This window comes from Lissotriton helveticus, chromosome 5_1 (assembly GCF_964261635.1).
Source record: "Lissotriton helveticus chromosome 5_1, aLisHel1.1, whole genome shotgun sequence".
Lineage (NCBI taxonomy): Eukaryota > Metazoa > Chordata > Amphibia > Caudata > Salamandridae > Lissotriton > Lissotriton helveticus.
In genome coordinates, this window is record NC_136065.1 from 238,462,648 (window position 1) to 238,484,648 (window position 22,001).

The following is a 22,001-nucleotide window of genomic DNA, read 5'->3' on the forward strand; positions in this document are numbered from 1 at the left end:
CACGGATGCTGCTTCACCTTTAATATTAGCTAATATTATTGTTGAAACCGGTTAGAAATCGTTCAGTAATTTCATACCTAAATTTAAAGCAGGCTCTGCTCCATATTCATTTTGAATCTGTTTCAGGACGTCTGGTCTAACCGCCATAGACGGGACACCATGTGTTTTAGTGTAGATAGCAGGGAAGACTGTACCCCAAGTGTCGTCCTCCAGGTGTGGTGTGATCCCCATTGGTAAACAGATTATTAAAATTCTGTGTTTCTCATGAGGGGTAGTACTAGGAAATACTGCTTTGATTTGAGTAATTTTTTGAGATATCCAGAATGGAATTTGTTACCGTTTTGCGGGTAATTTACCAATAATTGAATGTAGAGTCTGTGGTGTGATTTTATTTGTGTTCCCCTGATAAGGGAGATGTTGTAGAATCATAATTTCCGGTTGAAATGTAAAAGCCCGCATGACATATTGAACCAATCATCTATATATTTTGATTAGCTCTATGAGTTGAGCTCTTAGTTCTGCATCTGTCATTATATTAATTTCAGGATGTGGTGTATGGCTGGCTAATACCAGCCATGTTGCTCCTGGTCTACCTAGGGGACCTGGTAATGTGATTTATATGTTTTAGGGCGCCTTTGAACCAGAGCGCATGCTCTTGGTATGTTAGTGAAATTTCAATGTCCTCGAAAGGAATGTATTCCTCTGGTGGATCATCTTCTTTGTAGAAGTGAAACACTTTTGTTACTGGATTTGCTTCAGGGAAGACTATACATGAATAGAATACCTCTGTCAGGTGATATTCATGTGCCTCTATCACAAAAACTACCCTACCACCTCTTGCTGATAGGCCATTTCGTAAATGTTTTATAGTGATGGCTTTTCTTAAATTTTCAGGAATGCTTATAGCATCGTCGTCAGTTTCTTGGAAACCTGTTATGTTGAAAGCTGCAACGACTGGATCGGCCGCAGCTCCACCGTTCTCGGTGTTGTCGCCGTTATTCGGCATTTTGTTGACTTAAAGCTTGCAGAGCAAGTTTCAAGGAAACAAAGATAAGGTGCACATTATTTTGGAACACTGTACCCTTCAACGTTGAACAAACCAAAAAGCTAATACATAGGATTTTTCTTCCTACTCAGCTATGGCGGATATTATCCCTTTACCCACTCCAGACTTCTATGGGAGTATTACGGAAAAAGGGGTCTCTGAGAAAAGCACGACTGAGTTACTTTAGTATCTAGCGTTAAATTAGTGCCTTACCAACCGTTGGGCGCCATGTAGTGTATTTCCTATATTGCCAATAGGCTCTGCGCATTGAAATAGTATATCCTATAGATATGACGTAGGACTTAGGTCAGTAGGTTTCTATCGAATATACTAAACTTAATAGTAAGTGCCAGGTAGCTCTGAGGTCACTAGAAACTTTCTTGAATTCACAAGAAGGGATTAGTTTCTGACAACCGATTAAACATGACAACTTTGTTTCCCTTGCACTGGAACAAAATATCTTCAGAGCCGTGGAAACAATAGATAAGTATTTCACTCAGTCAATCGTGCATGCTTCGTTTCTACAGAGTTGCAGAGAAATAGTGAGACAGGCGTTTTCAATAAAAAGGGTTTATTGAACAGTCTTCTTTCTCACGCAAGAGAGGTGAACTGCTACAATCGTTAGGCAGACTGCAAAGTATAATGCGTACAGCGTAGACAGTAATATGAAATAATACTGTAAGAGCATTGTATGGTTTCTAAGCCATATAAAAATACATACATGAATAACATAGACTAAAATACTCAACTGGTGCTTTTAAAATACGCCTACCCCAACGTACCTAACCTAAGTCTAGTACGTGGGAAGAAGTAAGTATGGTCTTTTGCATAGGTTTAGTTTTGCCAAGAATCTACCAAAGGAGGTTTGGTATCTCTGTCTTTGGACTCGATTTCCTAACACCCGCAAGGGGAGTCAGAAACACTGGAGCTGGATTTCTCAGCAGAGGAGGGCAGCTTCCTGATCAGTGCGTCAGCTGGAGAGTCGGCTTCCTTCGGCACTTGCTGTAGCGAGCTGCGTCGGGCAAGTAGGCCATCAAACTGCTCCGAACCACCATACTTTGCTATAGCAAGTGAAGGTATATTTATACCTTGAAGGTGTTTAGGAATGCCATCTTTGACATAAAGTCTGGCATATGAACGTCATGAATGAACCCCTGGGGAATAGTTGTTCATTGTAAAGTAACTGCGTTCTTGGAGAAATCAATATTCAAGCACGGGGAAGTCCCTATCGGCTTAAGCTGGTTTTCCAAGAAATCGTTGTGACGTTTGGTGAACGGATGGAAGTAGCCATGCCTGTATTTGGGTAGCATGGGCTATGCCTAAATAAGGGCTTGATTTCTATGCCTATATAAGGGCAACGTGGATTGTACCTATATAAGGACATGAATCGGTAAAATCCATTCAGAATCTAAAACGATATACAACAGTGTGGCTACATAAATATTGAAAAGGGTAGGACTCAATGAGGATCCCTAAGGAACTCCACAGAACAACTGTTTAAGAGCTGAGAAGAAATTGGCCCATCTTAACTCTTTGCGACTGTTCCATAAGGAAGGATGTAAGCAAATTAAGGGCGGAACCCTCAATCCCTATTTCCCTGAGTCTCCCGACCAATCTTAGAGGAGAGATGGTATCGAAGGCTGCCGTCAGGTCCACAAGGATCTGTAAGGCGGTATGGCCAGCGCCAACCTGATGTTGAATGTTGTTAAATTCAACTTCTGAACCCATGCTGCGAGCCATCAAGCAGCTGATAATCCTCCAAATAAGTACTAAGATGGAGGTTCAAATGTTTCTCCAGAATTTTTGCTGGGACAGGCAAAAGGGAAATAGGCCGATAGTTCTTGAGTTCCGCAGGGTCCAGGGAGGCTTCTTTAAGAGAGGTTTAACCACCGCAGTATTCCACGCGGTGGGATACTGGCCTGAGGTAATGACGGCATTAAGGATTAAGGATTTCAAGATTTTCAAAGGACAAGGCTCCAGCGGGGAACCAGACCTGATTCCACTTAACAGCCGCTCAGTGTCCTCTTGAAGTATAGGAGGAAAGAAGCGCAAGTGGCATTCCTTCAAAGGGGCTACCAGAGGATCCGATGGAAGATCTAAATTTGACCCTCCAGCATTGAACGTCTCCAGGGAGGAGTATATATCCTTAATTTTGGCATTAAAAAAACATGCCGTTATATCCCACAAATCCTGGGAAAGATCGGTGTTCGCAATGGCCGTGGGGGCTAGGAGGGAATTAATCACAGTGAAGAGTTCCCTTGGGGACTTTAGGGATTCCGTCATCTTAGAATAATAAGAGACCTTTTCCTCATTAGTAGCTAGCTTGTATTCTCTCAGTCTAAGTTTGTGCAGATCTCTTTAGACTGATGTAGGATCCATGCACCATTTCCTTTCCTGGTGTTGGCATACTTGTCTAAGCTTTCTCAGTCTTTCAGAGAACCAAGGAGCTGAAGGGTGCTTTCTGGCCACATAGTGCTCTTTAAGGGGGGCAAGAGAATCCAAGGCTGCTGAAAGCCAGTTGGAAAAGTCATCGTAAATTGAATTTATATCCGAGTAAAGAATGCAGCCATAATTGCTAAGTCTATTAAGAAGGTTCTCCTTGTTAATGAGCCTAAAGTTTCTCCTCATCTCCACCCTGTTTCCTTAGGTTTAGGATCTAGGTAAGGTCCTGCAATTTGCAGATGGAATGGAATGGCATAATGATCCGACCAGGAGAGTGGGATAGGATTCTTCACCTCTATCCTAGGATCTTTAGAGACAATCTCATCAAGAGTATGTCCTGCCGTGTGAGTGGATCACCTAATCAGCTGGGGAAGACCACAGGAATCCATAGTTTCCAAGAAAGCCTGCGTTTCAGTACACAGAGTTTTCTCCAAATTAAAATTAAAATCACCCAAGAGAGTGATATTAGATCTTGCCAGAAAGGGCTCCATTCGATTACTGAAATCCTGGTTAAACATCGCTCTGGGTCCAGGAGGCTTATAGGTGACTACTCCTACAAAACTTTTGGTTGGTAGATCCTTCAGAGAGAAATATAAAGCCTTATAAGGATCTGAGGGAGCGGTGAGGGCCTCAGTGAAGCACGAATAGCTGTCTTTATACAGTACTCCTAAACCCCCCCTATCTTCCCTTCCCTATCAAGTCTGGAAAGAGCATACCCAGAGGGGATGGCCTCCACCAGATCTGGCCCTGAGCAATCTCTAGCCCAGGTTTCCGTAATGAAAACCCAATCGGGCTAGCGAAGAGACACAAAGTCCCTAAATTCTACCCTATTCTTAATCAAGATGTCCCATAAAAGAATGCTTGAGGGAGAAAGGCTGGAGCTGACTAGTATCCTCAGCGGTATTCCTAGCCTTACCCAGCGGAATGGATGCCTTACAGCTTGCACACTTGTCCAGCTGACAACCTGCCAAAGGCTCAAGGTTCATAGACCTGCAATGCAACCCCTCCTGTTCTTGAAACTCCAGGAGCTGTCCTCTGGAATAAACAAGGGGATTACCAGGGTCTAAAGTAAATTGGCCAAAGTTCCTGTCACAAGGCGCAAACTTGGCACAGACGGGCGCAGATGGGCTTGCCTTTGGCACGCCAGCGGCGCGTCTGCTGCGCATCCGGCACACCATGCTGTTAAATAAGCTGGGCCGGAAATAACTAGAGCGCTGCCTGGTAGCCGCGGAAGGAAGTGGGAGGGAGGAGCAGAAAGTGAAATACTCACTTCCCTCCACACAATCGGCAAGTTGTGGTGGACCGGGTAACGAGCAAGAAATTATGTTTTACATAAACGGGCAAGGGGCTACAAAATCCCTGTCCCTACACAAATTTTTCCAATGAGATTCTCTCCTGGGTGGAATTCCATTTGATATCAATCAGAGCAATGTATCATCCAGGCATGGTCATTTTGCAGGCAGGCGGCCTGGGCAGGAGTATGTCTTCGTCAGTAGATTTCCATCTCGGTCTACAGGCATTTCAGATGGCGACAACACATTGTCAACACAGGGTTCCTTCTCTTGATCTTTTTGCATCCCCGTTGAATGTTCTACTGCCGCAATTTTGCACAGAGAAGGAGTGTCCAGAGGTAGATGACTGAGTAGTTCCATATCCTCAGGACCTACTGTATGCCTTTCCTCCCATCACTCTCCCATTCTCCTCCTCCCGAAGGTGCTTCAGAAGATTTGGAGGGAGGCGGTGACAGTGAATCTGGTGGCACCTTTCTGTCGAAGGAGACCATGGTTTCCATTGTTGACTCTTCTAGCAGCAGAACATCCACTTCAATTTCCCTTCTCTCCCAGCCATCTTCAGTTCCCAGATGTATAATCCATTTACGACTTATGGCCTGGAAATTGAGAGGTTTGGTTGTAACTGCTAGACTTTTCGCTGTGGAGGTTCCCTGTGATATCAACTGTTTAATGAGGATTCAATATATAAGGCCCATTCTAAGCATTGGAGACATTTTTGTATATGGTGTTCAAAGAATCCTGTGATTCAGTGTCTGGCGAGTCATTTCACATTTTGGACTTTTTTGAGGGTTGGTTCTTTAAAGAGTTATCACTCTCTACTCTAGGTTCCCAATGGACAGCCATTAGATCATGTAGGGAGCCTAAGGATGATCTCCATTAGCAAACATACTGTGAAAGAGTTTTACATGGAAGAAGCCAGTGGCCTCTTGTCTGTTTTCCTCCTGGGACTTACCAGTGGTTCTGGAGGGTTTGCAGAAAGAACAGCTGGATCAGGTGAGCTTAGCCTGTCTTTTCTCCAAAGTGGCCTTTCTGTTTGCCATTACTTCCGCAAGAGGAATAGGGGAATTGTCTTTGATTGTCTCCTAAACATATTTGAAGTTTTTCCTGGATAGGGATTTCATGAGGCCAGATCCTAAGTTCTGCCTTAAAGTTCAATACAACTTTTTACTGCGCTAAGGAGACAATTCTCCCAAAATCCCGTCCTCGGATAAGATTCCATCTTCCCAGTATGTCTGCAAAGGTCTTTTAGTGTACTTAGAATGTAAAAAAACCTTTTGAGTCTCTTTGTTTCTCATTGGTCAGCCTGCAGAGGGAAAAAGGTGTTTAACGCAACTATCAGTAGATGGGTCAGGCATGCGATTGCTCAGGCTTATTCTTTTATGGAGCTGGATTTGCTGTGGAGTGTCACCGCAAGGTCTACCAGAGCAGTGGCTGCTTCCTGGTCTGAGGCAGGTGGGGTTTCCCTACAGGAGATCTGCACAGCCGCGGTCGGCAGTAGGAGTTCCTGCAGGGCGCTGACGTGGGGAGGGAGAGGGGCAGGGTGGGGGTAGTAATGTATGGATGACGGAGTTTAACAGGTAAGTAAACAAATAAATAAATAAAACAAATTTCGTTGCATGCACTGCATCACCAAATGCGATGCAGTGCGCGCAACAAAATTCGTTTTATTTATTTATATGTTTACTTACCTGTTAAACTCCGTAATCCATACATTACTACCCCCACCATGCCCCTCCCCCTCCCCACATCACCACCCTGCAGGAACTCCTGCTACCGACCGCGGCTGGATCTGCAGAGCACCATCATGGGCCAGTTCCAATACTTTCCTCCCACATTACAAGTAGGATTTGTTCTCACAAGATACAGACAATTTTGGAAGATCAATTTTGAAAACAGAAATGAAGCAATTGTTGAAAAATATATTTCTGGTTGAGTAGCATATAATTGTGTCTGTGGTGTTCTTTTCTTACACTTAGGTACATCCTCACATGTTAGTACCATGACGAGGAGGACTTCAGTGGGGGTAATGAATTAGTTACTCTTCATTACCCTTAGGAAAGCCCTCATCATTATACTAGGTTCCCACCCTCCCTCCCTTCCTACGACATAATTATATTTGCTTGGAAACAACAGGAGGTGGCAGTAGAGGAGAGATATTAATTAAAAAAACAACTTAGTGATGACGAGGAGGGTTATAAAGATTACCAGAAAGTAACTAGTTCATTCTCCGGTTATTTTTTCGTTGTGCAGCTCCACACACCACAATTTCCTTACCTCCTTACCACAGTACGTATCTTCCACATTCTACATTTTTCTACATACCACATTATAAGGAGTTTAAGTTGTAAAAAAGTAATTTGAATAATAAATAAATAAATAAATAAGAGCAAAAGCCCAAAGTTTTTCTTAGGGGACTGCTGCGGGTGCTGCCAAATACCAGGCATGCCCAAAAGAATACCAAGGCTAACCTAGTCTTGATGTCATCCCATGTTTTTCTTTTTTCACCCCACACTTTCTCTTTCTTTTTCATCCCTGTTTTCTCTCCTTGTCAATCTTTTCCTTCTCCCCCTTTATCTCTTTTTTCTGCCTTACTCTGTCTTGCACTGGTTTAAAGTCTGATCATGATGAAATATTACATCCCGGTACCAGAACCGTGAATGATTATGCCCATCGCCTGCAACCACCCACCCAAATTCAGGACTGGTGTTATGTTCAGGATTTCTGTTTAAGATGATTTTTATAAAAATGCAATAAATGCAGTAAATACAAATAGCAGTGGACATCAAGTCTGTGTGATATGCTGGAATATCAGTGGGATAGCTTCTCTGTTGTCTCCGCTCTTTACAGAAACTTAAATATTTGACACCTTTTGTACATAGCACATCCAATTATGAGCTAATTAACTTACCAAAAACTTCCCAGAGACAGGTGGCTGGTAGACTCCATCGAAGGTGCATGATTGAGTCTTTCCGCATGCGGAAAAGTTGAAGATCCGCTTTGTGAGGGAACGGCAATCAAGTGTGTCACCACTACCCACCACGGTGATGTTCCCTCTGAGGTCTAGTCTGTAGGATGAAGGAGCCAGGTGCTGAGTACAGGGACTGTCATACAGAGAGGTCAGTGGGACTCTCTCCCTGTAGCCATCTGGATAGCATGGATGGCTAATTGCATTTGCCAAATTCTTTCCCTGTAACAAAGCATAGAAACATTTAGGTCAGCAGAAGCAAATGAGAACTATTGACACTCTAGTAACCTAGACAAATTGTTTTTATACATTCTGGACATGCAAATGGCATGTTGTAAGAAAATGAGTTATTAGTTGGAGAAGATGTGAATCCTGCCGAAGTAATGTACACCAAAATCCAGTAAGGTAAAATACACAGTTTCACACTAACTTAAACCTGATAGCTATGGCACAGACAAGACAGATGTAACATAGGAAAATGTGTAAGCACAAAAGCAGCACTAAAGTAATAATAAAGGAAAACAAAATCACTGACACAAAAGGAACTACCTGGTTAGTGAATGTGCTCCTTGTGAAAGAGCAAAATGCAGTCACGGAAAGTAAAGTGAAGCAGTGGCTGAAGTTGGCTGATCCATTGCCCCATGCTGTATGATATAATGGGCAGGAGCAAAATGTGAATGACAAACAATATACCGATGGATGAAGAGAGCTGGATTAAACCCCTTTGTGTAGGTATATTGAACATATAATTATAGTAAAATCAAAAGGACTTGGTTAAAATCAGACCTTAAACAACTGAACTCTAATCAGGCGAACCAGTGAGATGGATTTATACATTTTGAAAGCAAAAAGAGCTGAGTAAATTATAGTACCACTAAAAAATCACTGCTCTTGTCTGACTGGGAGCTAGGCACAATTTCAGGCTGACCGTAATGGAGCAGAGGTGGAATACATCAGGTGGGTCGCCTCAGTCAAAGTGTTTACCTTCTCCATTGGGGCAAGGTTGAGGAACATATCCAGCAAAGTGAATATGGATAGCCTCTGGATGAGGTCCTGCTGTAACCATTGTTTTTGTCGTGAAATTAAAAGTTTGCAGATGCTGCATTCGGGCGAATATTATTCACACCTTTGCCCAGTCAAGATTTCTAACTCTCTAACTCTTTTCTTTTTTGGTGCTCAAAATCTTCCAGCCGGGCAAGACTGAAGCTGTATGCAATGAAGTTGTCCTGAAACTGGACACCTTTACCACAGGGTTCCACTGCTCCGGAGACCTTGCAAATACAAAAATGTCCTATGTTTTCAGGCTTTCTGGGTCAGTTCTAAGGCTCTCAAGACCGTAAAAACCAATACACACTCTAGCAGGGGCTAACAGCGAGGGCCTGTCCAGGTCCACTTGTAACTAGTGACTTTAGCATAAAGGCCTCTTGCAGCTTTCTATGTCCCTACGGCCACTTCTTAGTACTGCATACAAGTGGGGGCAAGTCCAGGTTGTCCTGGACACTACCTGACCAATGGGCAAAAAGATCCCATGGGCAAACCTTCCCACTTTTTGCGGCACATCCTGTTTGTCTCACTGCAAGCTATGCAACAGTCTACCATTCTGTGTAAAATCCAACATTGCAAGATCTTTCTGCCATTGGAGGGAGCTAGTGACTCAACTAAGGATGTGTTTAAGGTGCTGATCAGTGCCTGCCCAATCAATCACTCCAAACTGGTTCCGGGGCAAGCTTCCTCCTCACCCGAGGCTAAAGCCAGGAGGCAATAGTAGTGTATTTTCGGATCAAAAGACCCCTCTTCTCCATGTTGCCCTTATTACAAAGCTATAAATGTACAGGTTGTCTGTTGATCACTGTTAAGTCAGTGAATTTTTTAGGCGCTACTTAACTGCCCTGCTTGCGTTAAGCTGGGTTACATTTCTTCTTCTTTTCCCCCTCATCAATGCAGCACTGAACAGGCCAGCTGCAGGCAGGCCAGTGCTAATTGGCCAATGGATCTTGAGGCAGGGAAAGTATAACTTTAAAAAACTATTTTTGCTATATATTTATCAAAAATCCAAAAATTGAATTGCATTTTTAATAAATATTAAAAGGGTGGTTGAAGCATCTCTGTGGCTTATTACAAACCTAGGATCTGGGATTAATACATTACCTGTACTTTAGCTTATCCTTTATTGAAAGAGCTACAATCCTAAGGCTGAAAATAGCTTTTGGTTGGCTAGTCACTGTAGGAATTTTTACATTTTCCACAATAAACTCAAGGCACCGTACCTTGTGGGGTACAAAGCCTAATTAGGAACAACTTAATATTTAAAATGTGTGTTTGCCTACTATGAAAAGGTTTATTTTAACACATCTGCCTGCAGGTTTAAAATCTGCAGGTGTCAGGCTACACTTGCTGCAGTCAACAACATCCTGCAAGCCTCATGTGGTTCGTGGGCCTAACTTGGATAAACATTAATTTTGGTCGAAATAGACTAGTGAATGAATTACCCAAAGGGGGAATGTTGATAGTATTTTTAAATGTTTGCCTAAATAGTAATGATGATGATGGCCCTACAGGGTTCACATTTTTTGACTGGGTGTCTGGGCTTTAAATGGGCAATGAATACTGCCTGGTGTAAGTTTGGAGGGAAAGCCTTGTACATTGTGTGTAAATTTGGAGTGACAGCATGAGAATATCTGTAAAAAAGGGAAATCCACTAGCACCTGGAATTTCACTCAACTGTAGCTGATCTATTTCCACTCTGACATCAGCAGGATTCACTCTTTGAAGGAGACCCATTCAACAGTGAAAAAACAGACCACTTGAAGATTTGTCTTAAAGGGTGAGATAGCCTGGATGCCATAGTAAATGGCATTCTCTGTGTTATAGCTCAAGGGTCCCTGATAATCTACCCAGTGCTATCCAATATCCTGTATTACCAAATTATATCTTTCCTTTCACTGGGCTACTCTATCAGTTTTTCTGGCTTTCTCCTATATTTATAAAACCTCACTGAGAGCTCCAGGTTAGCAGGCTTTAGAGCCCAGTCCAGGCCCTGGAGCACTGTCTTTTCTTCTGTGGTGCAGTACTGACCTTTGGCATAAAGAACAGGAACCTACAAATGACCCATTGCTGTAACCCATCACCCTGCTGCTAAGCACTGGGTTAAATACTCCCCACAGTGTTAAAAGAAAATTAATTGAGGTCATGTTAAGTTGAAAATATTGGTGGTGTCTTGCAAGTCGTCACTTGTGAGCCACGGTACATTGTCTCCATATACCTTCTGTTGATTGCTAGTTTGGTCTGTCACCAATTCAGTGGGAGAATCATAGAATTAATCAAGGAAGTGCATGCTAGTTGCCTTGTGAAGAGAAGAGGCAGGTATTAAATGGCTATACATGCAAAGGATTTGCAAGCACCGCAAAAAACAGAATGTATCTGTGCTTTCACCTGACCATGATGCCAGACATTACCAAATGTCCAACGAGCATTCAAAAGTCATCTGAAGTGACTAAAATCTTCTGCACTGCCCTATAATATATGGGCTGCAGCAAATTGGTATCTTCAGGAGAGTAGAGTAGAGAAGACAGGGACAGGTCATTAACTGCCCATGGAACCTTTACTTAACTGCCCATGGAACCTTTACCAAATATATATATATATATATATATTGCACCTTCCCCAGCTGGGAAAGATTGAGTCGCACAACATCACGGCTGGTTTCAGTATTTATTCAAGGCGGACAAATACGCTCATTTTTCCCAATGCATATATATATATATATATATCTTAATTCTACAGTATGAAAGAGTTTGATAAATATTAGCATTGTCAATGTACTACGCACACTCCTTTTATTGTAAATATATGAATTTGATCAACGGACTCCTCTAGGTGTAGTCCCTGTACTTTTATTATTAACAAAGATGGACTTCTACTCTGTTTTATAATTGAGTAATTGTACAATTATGTTTTTATGATTTTTAACTGTTTAATGCTTTACTCCATTTAAGAGTATCCTTGTTGTATTAACAGGATGTGTTTTATGGACTGTGCCCGAAATAAACAAGTATATATCTATATTATATAAATATATTCCCCTTTTTCTAGTTAACAAATACAAAAATATGTATATTCATGTATGTCTGTCTATTAATGTTAGTATATACATGCCATAGCATGCTATAGCTACCAAATAATGGCCTGTCTACTAAGGACTTTAATGGCTACAATAGCATGCTATAGCAAACTATGAAGGTATCAGAAAATTCTTTTGTATGATGGCAGAGCCCACCAAAGCAGGATATACCAGCCATAAAAAGGTCCTGCACCCAACCACCGGTCGATGGGGATCCCCACTGCACATGTTCTTTGGCTGTGCATGGCAATTAGTTGGTTGCAATGCCTGGCTTGTGGGTAGGCCCTGTGCCCAACCCCATCAGCAGCCAACTCCCTGCCATGCTTGGCTAGCGTGGGGCAGCAGGGCTTGGCGACTCCTGGGGCCACCTCTTGCAGATGGCCAACCCCGCTTGATGCACACAGCTGAAGGCCATGGGTAGCATGAGGTTTGGCTAAGACTTACCTGTCGTGATGCTTCTTCTACTCCAGGCATCTTTGCGGTGTGATGTTAGCGGCCCCGCCTGAGCCGCGGAGGAAGCCCCGGTGTTTATGCACCCCTGCAGCGACGCCAAACAATGAGAGTCCTGAAGCACTACCCACTGAGGTTTACATTGGAACACTGTGACTATGAGGCAACGCAGCTCACTGTAGACACACAGAGCACTACAAGTACCATAAGGCCACATTGGTGGCCACACCTCCATAGGCGGAGCATCGAATTGAAGTTAGTGACAGAAATTGCCATGCCTTGTTTGTTCACCAGTCCGTCGCCTTTGAAGAAGTGGTTGCACACGAAACGCGTCAGGCGGTTGGGACAGTAATGCTGTGCTGGCGAGCTTCTCATCCTTGGTGTACCCCCCAATAAAGATGTTTGGCTAAGACTTACCTGTCGTGAGGCTTTTTCTACTCCAGGCATCTTTGCGGTGTGTTGTTAGCGGCCCCGCCTGAGCCGCGGAGGAAGCCCCGGTGTTTATGCACCCCTGCAGCGACGCCAAACGACGCTGCTGTGAAGGAGACTGGTGCCTTTTATTGGGGAAACAGAGTGTCAGCGACAATGAGAGCCCTGAAGCACTACCCACTGAGGTTTATATTGGAACACTGTGACTATGAGGCAACGCAGCTCACTGTAGACACACAGAGCACTACAAGTACCATAAGGCCACATTGGTGGCCACACCTCCATAGGCGGAGCATCGAATTGAAGTTAGTGCCAGAAATTGCCACGCCTTGTTTGTTCACGAGTCCGTCGCCTTTGAAGAATTGGTTACACACGAAATGCGTCAGGCGGTTGGGACAGTAATGCTGCGCTGGCGAGCTTCTCATCCTTGGTGTACCCCCCAATAAAGATGTTTGGCTAAGACTCTCTGTTGTGAGACTTCTTCTACTCCAGGCATCTTTGCGGTCATATAATATATATATATATATATATATATATATATATATATATATATATATATATATATATATATATATATATATATATATATATATATATATATATCTTAATTCTACAGTATGAAAGAGTTTGATAAATATTAGCATTGTCAAGGTACTACGCACACTCCTTTTATTGTAAACTAGCAGCCCGTCCCGACGTTGTCCGGGTATGAATTCCTGCCGGCCAGTAGTATATTGTTTTGTAGGATATCGTTTTGATAGCATTTCTTATCTGTGACAGGAATGTGAAACACTCCGATTCACAGTGCTCTGCTGATGTACTTAAGAGTGCGCGTTCAGTAGTGTGTGAACTCGAGTTTTCCTACTTTATTTTTCCTTGCAATATTATATAGCGCAAACTCGACAACATGGCATGAGCACAATTTACATTACAGAAGAACACATTAATTTGTGCTAGGCACGGGGAGACAAAGCGATTTGCCTGGAATCACAGGATGTTGAGCTGATGCCGAGATTCGAACGTAGCTCCCCAGCTCTAAAGTCCGCAATTCTAGAACTTGTGGTGGGAGGTGTGTCTAAAAGTGTATGTCGGTGCTGGCCATCAATGAGAGAGACCTGTGCATTTTTCAAATGGGTGGTGAAAAAATATGAGTATGTTGCTGGAGATGTGGGTCGCCGTGCCACCAATGTACTTACCGGGGAGGGTAAACACCCATTTTTCCGCAACTTTCTTTCCGCATACCATCACTCCGCATACTTTCATTACGAAAGTACCATGACTCCGCAATGCCATTATAACGCATGGCATCATTTTATATGCTTTTACCACGCATACATTTACAACGAAATTCATTGTAAATGCATGAATGGTAAAAGCATGTTTTTTTAAATGTTTGGATAAGGTAAGTATGGATATAGGGGTACATGTTTTGGGGTACTGGGGTATATGTTTTGGGGTACTGAGGTATATGTTTTGGGGTGTTTGGGTATTTTAAGGGTTCAGATAAAGTTTTGGGTTATGGGGTACAGGGGTAGTTTTGGGGTTTAGGGATAAGTATGGGTTTTGGGGTACAGGGGTATTTTTAGGATTCAGGGCTAGGTTTGGGTTTTGGGGTATTTTTAGGGTTCAGGGGTAGGTTTGGGTTTTGGGGTATAGGGGTATTTTAAGCGTTCAGGGCTAGGTTTGCGTTTTGAGGTACAGGCGTATTTTTAGGGTTCAGGGGTGGTTTTGGGGTACAGTGGTATTTTTAGGGTTCAGGGCTAGGTTTGGGTTTTGGGGTACAGGGGTATTTTTAAGGTTCAGTGGTAGGTTTGGGTTTTGAGGTACAGGGGTATTTATAGGGTTCAGTGCTATGTTTGGGATTTGGGGTACAGGGGTATTTTTAGGGTTAAGATGGGTTAGTGTTTGAGGGTGTTGGGGTATTTCAAAGAGTAAGGGTGGGTTATGATTATGGGGTGCAGGGGTATTTAAAGGGAGCAGGGTGGGATTATCCCACGATATGAGACATGGCATGAAGGGCGGAACGTACCACACTCCCCCAGCGTTTGTCACGCCCCCCAGCACACGCCCACAGCACAACGCAGACACGCCCACAAGGGACTACTTTGCTGGCATGGTTATTTTACCTTTTAAATGTATATGGTGGGTGTCTGCATAGCCTATGTTCTTCTGCTGCAACTGCCCTTTCCAACGCTGTATTGGGTGTTGTGATTGGTGTTGTGGTTCCTGAGATTACCCGCCTCAAAGGTTTGGGCTCTCTCTTTATTATATTAGTATAGATTAGTATAGATAGATAGATAGATAGATAGATAGATAGATAGATAGATAGATAGATAGATAGATAGATAGGATACAAAAAGCACACCGCGTTTGCTGTGACTTCGACCACAAAACACATGAGTCCTATATATAGAAGGAGAGAGTGAATTAACAATGAGACTAAAAAACACTACAAACTGCACCTATATCGGCTTACCGCTGTTGCTAGAAGGAGGAGTTTGTTCAGTGCTGGTTGCTCCCCGTAGCAAAGGTAGCTATGGGTGTATGTTGTGTAGTTCACCCCATACAACCGGAATGTAGCTTCTTCTCGTTTGTCTTCAATATCAACATTAGGGATAAAACTGATGCGTGTGGTAGTATCACTAAGATCCAGAGTTCCATACATATTTGTTGTGGCTGGTCGCACCCAGACACCATTAAAGGAATACTGCGAAAGGAAGGAGAAATTAAGGACAAGGTATTGATCTCTGATCTATAACCTTGAGCTTGGCTAGTGATAAAAAAATGCATTACCTTGTAAGTGAGTAGCAACACAGCTTTTCTTTAATCATAGGCTCCCAACTCACTCTTAAAGTACCACAACAATATACCTGCTCTAACCCTCTTTTACAAATTAAAAGTTCCCCAATCCACCTAGGTGATTGCCTATAAGTATATATAATGATTATGTAAACATACATGCATATTTATGATGCCTCCATTTCTAAAGCAAGCATACATTTCCAGTGGTCTTGATGCTTACACGATGCTCAAGCATTCCTGCCCCGGCTCAAGTGTCCCAGACGGTATTAACTCCATTGGTTTTTCTCATAATTATCAGAAAACAATTAACTAGGAGATCCCTGAGTTATAAACACAACACTGCCAAGGTTAGAAGGTTTGACCTAGTGAGGAGTTTTCATTATTTTATGCTTTTGCACACGTATTCACATTAATCTGCAAGACATACATATGTATTATGTGGTTTTCACGATAAAGTTGGCCATAGTAAGTGTAGGCCTACATTTTAAAATGCCTTATGGGAAACTGTCCTGTCTTTTACCTGCCTTGTATTTCTCCTTTCTCCTTGTCAGGAGCCAAGCTACACCACTACACATGAATTTAAATGTATCTTTTGTCAGTGCATGTTCCTTGGAGAGTGAATAAGGGTTCTCAGGCCTGCAAGAAGAACACGCTGACCGAACTGAATCATCCTGCTGCTGATATCTAGATGATGGCCGTGCACCAATGTGCCAGTCTCGGAAAGTAGTTAGGGCTCTGCTATCACAACATACTTGATCCTGATTGTTCTCTTCGAGGTAACCTTGGGGAGTTGTCTTTGTCATAGAAAGCTTGGTTAAACTATGCATTGATGAGTTACAGTTCAGATGCCCTTTCCACTCTACTTAGAGGAGATGCTTCCCCTTGCCCAAAATGTTAGGCTCCTGGCCAAATCCATTCTCACTTACGTGACTGAATCTTCATTTGAGCCATGCTTATAGAGGTTTTACTGGCTGACACCTGCCCGACGTCTTCCCATCTTTCCTGACTTTCTCTTGCTTGGCACTTAAGGGGACTTCCCTTCAGTCAGTCAGTCAAAAATCTTTATTCGATAAATCAATATCAAAAAAGGCACGGTACATACAGAAAATACACACATTATACATTATTAAAAACAAGCAATTTTGAGTTTAAAAACAGCATATCATGGTTAAATAAAAACAATACAAAAAGAGTTAAACATTTTTAAGATCATCATTAATTTCATAAAAAGATATGTCCTAAAATTTTAAAATACATCATCATTCCGCAATCAACCAAATACTTAGTATATGATAGTATTTATCTAATAAAGTGCTAGGTACAAAGACTTCATAACAATGTTGCCAATCTCTCGTTCTCCATAAGTCTTTTCCTGGTGCGCACCGCACACACCAAAAAATTGGCTACACAAAAAACAATACTGGGATGATTTAACAGCTGCAAATAAAGAAGTGCTGGTCTTACTTGCATAAACCCTGCCTTTTTTAACATTGGCACAAGATACTTCCTCCGTTCCACCATAAAATGATCACAAAACATGGTGAAATGAGTGGTATCTTGGATAGAAAAATTATCACAGGTACAGGGTGGAAGTTCATCAGGTTTACCCCAAATTGTATACTGACCTAGTATTAGATGAATCATATTGAAGCGGAAATGAGTTAATAAAAACCTGTGAAAAGGGCGGGTAACCAAGTTTAAATAAAATTCAGGGCCTGAAAAGGTTGCAACCAAAGTATCTGCTCTAACCGAGGGTTTTATCAACTCTTTTTCCTCTCTTAATAATGACAACCTCTCAAGCATTTCATTTTTGGTTCTAACAATGTCATTCCGGGATATAGACTCCGGTGAGAAAAAGAGATTGGGTCGACCCAGGGCACCTAAGCCATTTTTAACGTCGGTCAACCACTTAATTTTATGGGCGTTATCAAGTAAAAGACAATCTTTCAAAATGGCCTGATTTAAAGATAATTCGTTATTGAGCCAAATTTTAAGCCACATGATTAAAGGGGCAACTCGAATTTTATCTGCGATAAAATCGGCCCCTAATTCAGAATGAACCGAATAAGACGGTGTGGACTGAGGTAAAGACAAAACTGATCTGAAAAATTTATTTTCATAAACCTGAAGACAATCTATTGATCCATAACCCCATAGTGAACAGCCATAGGTTGCAACAGACACGCACTTGGCGTTATAGATGGTCATGAGGGCTGGGACTGGCCTAGCACCCAGCCTTCTGCTAAAACTCAAGATGGCAGAAGATGTTCTTACTAGGGCAATATTTCTGTTTCTTATTTGAGGACACCAGCTCCCCTTATCCTCAAACGTGACTCCTAAATATGGGAATGTTTCCACGTTGCTACAATAGAAGGTTTTAGCTTTCTTACAGCGTGAGCCTTTACCCACCACCATGGTTTGAGATTTTTTCGCATTAACTTTGAGATCTAAAGAAGCCATAAAGAGCCCAAATGCATCCAATAACCGCTGTAGTCCCAGTCCTGTACGGGCCAGGAGCACCGCGTCATCCGCGTACAGGAGGACAGGGACACAAGTCTCTCCAATACGCGGTATGTCCGGTGTTGCCGTCTTTAACTCGGATTCAAGGGCGTTAATATAAACTGTGAAGAGCAGGGGTGCCAAGATGCACCCCTGCCTCACCCCTCTTTTGGACTTGAAATGGCTAGTGCGTCGCCCCCCAGGGTCAACCCTAACGGAAGCATGGAGGTCTGAGTGAAGATCGGCAAGAAGATTTACAAGTGCTCGATCAAGACCCAAATCTGCAAGAATATGCCACAATTTATTACGGTTCACGAGGTCAAAGGCCGAAGACAGATCCATGAACCCTAAATATAACGACCCATCTTTAGCCCTAGTATATTTGTCCACTAGCATCTGCAGATTAAGGCACTGGTCCATGGTGCCCCGTCTAGTTCTAAAACCATACTGCAGGTTGGATAAGACCCCTCTATTATCCAGCCATGACTGGAGTCTAAGTAGGATGACCCTACCCAACTTTTTTACTGACGAATCAATAAGAGATATCGGGCGATAACATGCCGGGTCTACCCTACTTCCCTTCTTAAATACGGGAATAATTACAGACTCCTTCCAGGAGGCCGGGATACTAAATCTAGTTAGGGCATTAAAAACACCACACAACACCCTTGACCAAAACTTTGGCTCCATTTTAAAAAAGTCAGCAGGGACTCCGTCAGGCCCAGGGGCTTTGTTTTTTAGGGTCTGATCAATGGCCTTCTCCACCTCAGAAACCTCAAAAACAACGCCCTGCATCTCGTGAGAAGGAGGAAGACTGTCTGACACATCTTCCGTTAGGTTACTCGAATATATTGCTTCAAAATGGCCGATCCAGTCACGATCCGGAATATTTAACTCGAGGGAGACTTGATCCTTGTCTGAAAAAAAGGGCTGATTAACTACCCTCCAAAAGTTAGCACTATTTTTAACAACCTCAGGATCGGACAATTGTGACCAGGCAATATCCCTAATCTCCTTCTTCCTATTTTCTAGGGCTTTTTTATATAAAGATCTTAATATAGTTATTAAAGGGCGGTCTTTAGGGACAGCTTTAAGGGCCTTGAGCAGAGCAGAGTGAGCTCTTGAACAAGCATGATCAAACCATTTTATCTCCCTGGGCTTAAACTGTTTTTTCTTATTTGTCAAATTTATGTCAATACTTTTGCAGATGTTACCAAAGGCAGACATAACTTGAAGATTTGATGACCTCGTGTCTAGACATGTCAGCACATCATTTTCAGTGCTAGTGAGGACAGCATGAAGGACATCCTCGGGTACGACAGAAGACCACTTCAATCTTCGCCCCTGGTCCTTTAACACCACGTCTTGACTTTTGTTTCCCCCTGGCCCTCTCTGATTAAAAAAGGCACTAGACAACATCTCCGCTACTACCGGGTTATGATCGCTAAATGCTGAGACCATAGTGCCATAGTGAACCACCCTCTCTAAAATTTGACAAGACACAAATATGTAGTCAATTACAGTACCGTTGCCATTACCTTTAAAGGTTGGAGTTCTTCTGTCACTTTCCCCACAACTAGATTCGTACAGATTCCAAACATTCAAATAGGATTCAAGGGTCTCCCCCCTACTAGAATGCTCAAAGTGTGGTAGTACGGAGTACAAAGGCCCCTCTACTAGGGGATCTGTACATGACTGATTGCAGGGATGAATGTTAAAATCACCTAAAAGAATAACTTCGAACTCTTTAACCTTGGTTCTATAGACTGACAAAAAAGATTCAATAATATCTAAATTCTGCCTAGTGTCCTCATTAGGGCTAGAATTATAAAAATTAATAAACAAGATATTTATAAAAGAAAAAGGATTAAATTCAACAATCAGACAATTATGGGAGCCAGAATTGTGTTGTGTTAACACCCCATTTAGAGACGTTTTAAACAAGGTTAACAAACCCCCCCTTGGTCTTCCAGCCCCTTCTCTAGTAGCAGGTAAGGAATAATGTGTATAACCATCCAAAGAAAAACTGTTCGTTAAGTCCCAAGTTTCCTGGAATGCAAGAATATCAAAGGACTTAAGTATTTTGATCCATTCATCAATCCCTGCCTTAGCCCTAATGCCGGCAATGTTCCAGGTCATTATCCGACAATATACATTTGAGGAACCCTCATTGGTAGGCAGTCAATCGTTTTCACTTAGAGAAGAAAGAGGGGCAAACCGATTGAACAAAGGCAAAATTGGGGGAGATTGTGAATTGGGCCTACACAAATTATAGCAGTAAGAGTCCATATTCACAGATGGTTGATGTTCTTGGGACATCCCAGGGAAAAAGACCTGCCTGTTTGAGGGGTAAGCAGAAGTTTGATGAACAACATAAGAATTTGGGGTAGGAGTCATATTCAAGTGATTATAAAAATACCCCAACGGGCGCACGCTTATATTATCCTCAGTGACCGGTAAGGAAGCCGCCCTTAACAAAACAGTTGCGACGTGCTGCGGGTGTCTCAAATTTACGATAACACAGTCACCTCTGCATGATTTTCTTGAGGTGCCAATCCATTCAACCCTGCGCACTGACAATATGTCATTACAAAAAGCGGTGGGAAACCCACAGAATTTATTTAGCCAAGCAATGACTTTATTGCCTAATGAGCTGGTCAACTCGTCTCGTGCTTCAAAAGAGTTAGGGTCTACTGGCGGGACGTTTGTTAAAACCACTGTGTATGGTGCACAATCAGGGGGTAAGTTAACTACGGGTTTTTTCCTCCCCATTGTCCTCCCCAGACTACTTTCGCCTGCCTTACTAGCGGCTATTTTCTTCTGTAAAGTGGGAGCTATGGTATCAGGCTTTGAGTGAGGTTGAGCAGAACTCACACAGATAACAGGTTGGCCCGTGGGTGTGCCTTTAACCCCCTTGCCGCTATTTGAACCGGAGACAACTGCCGTGACAGTTAACTCAGGTCCAATAGTTTGAGGCGGCTTAGTCTGTGACAAGTGTGTGGATAGGAGGCACCCAAGTCTAGAGACCTCTTTAGAGACTTGGTCTAATTTGTAATCAACCCCCTTCCTGTTTACTACAGCACCCTCTAAAAGATCACTCTGGTTAGCTTTAGTAGTATTTTCAGTAATCGCTTGAGCTGGAGCTGGTGAAGATAATAGTGTGTTTAATCTGGCTACCTCTTTTGTTATCATATCAACTTTAGCTATTAGGGGTTTGATCATAAGCTCCATTTTAGTGGTCAATATGTCCGCGAGTAGCTGAAAATGATCGTTATTCACAGCTTCCTGACCCCCCACAGTACTATCATTATTTGTTACTTCTGCCCAAACAGACTGAGAGGTTGCAGTTTTCTTTTTACGTTGCCCCCCACGCTTATTAATCATTCTTCTACAAGCCCTAACTGGGCGGCGGATCAAGGATGGAGCAGCAGTGGGAGAAGATGACAATACATCATTGCTATCAAGGGTGTCCGCTGTGGAAGAAGCAATATCAATATCCAAAACAACAAGGGGAGGAACAGGTAAAGCACTCTCATTTCCATTATCAATGTCGATGTTATCTACAGCAATAGAGTCTGCTGTGTGCGAAGCAGGGGGGCTAATCCGGCTGAGGGACTGACGGCGATCAGAGTTTATCTTTGTGACCATCTTGACCATATAATTGTCCATGGTCCCGACTAAAGCAGGGGTTTTGGCAGAGCGCAATTTTGCCATTTACTCAATAAACGTAGTTAGTAAGAACAAATGAGTAAACGAGTAGTTAGACACTCACTGCGAGATGATAGAATCCATAGGGCTAACTGCCAAGGGTCGTGGCCCTGCCCTGCCTACTCCTGCCACGGACGGCCACAGACGGTCCCGCCCTTGTCCCGGGCTTCTCCCGGGCGCGCCCGCGCGCGTCCCGCGGGACGAGGGAGCAGGAGTTCCTTTATGCGCCCCCAGGCGCTTCCTGATTGC

At 42.9% G+C, this 22,001-nt stretch overlaps 1 protein-coding gene across 2 annotated transcripts in view; it reads right to left on the minus strand.

The window, feature by feature from the left end:
• Nucleotides 1-22,001, minus strand: part of LOC144754385 (ectonucleoside triphosphate diphosphohydrolase 8-like) — a 325,819-nt gene that overhangs the window by 121,946 nt on the left and 181,872 nt on the right. For both annotated transcript variants that reach the window (XM_078642100.1, XM_078642099.1), the window contains exons 5-6: nt 15,220-15,450; nt 7,688-7,966 (exon numbers count right to left, since the gene is read on the minus strand). In XM_078642100.1, coding sequence (XP_078498226.1) covers nt 7,688-7,966; nt 15,220-15,450 — 510 coding nt within the window. The remainder of the gene's footprint in view (nt 1-7,687; nt 7,967-15,219; nt 15,451-22,001) is intronic.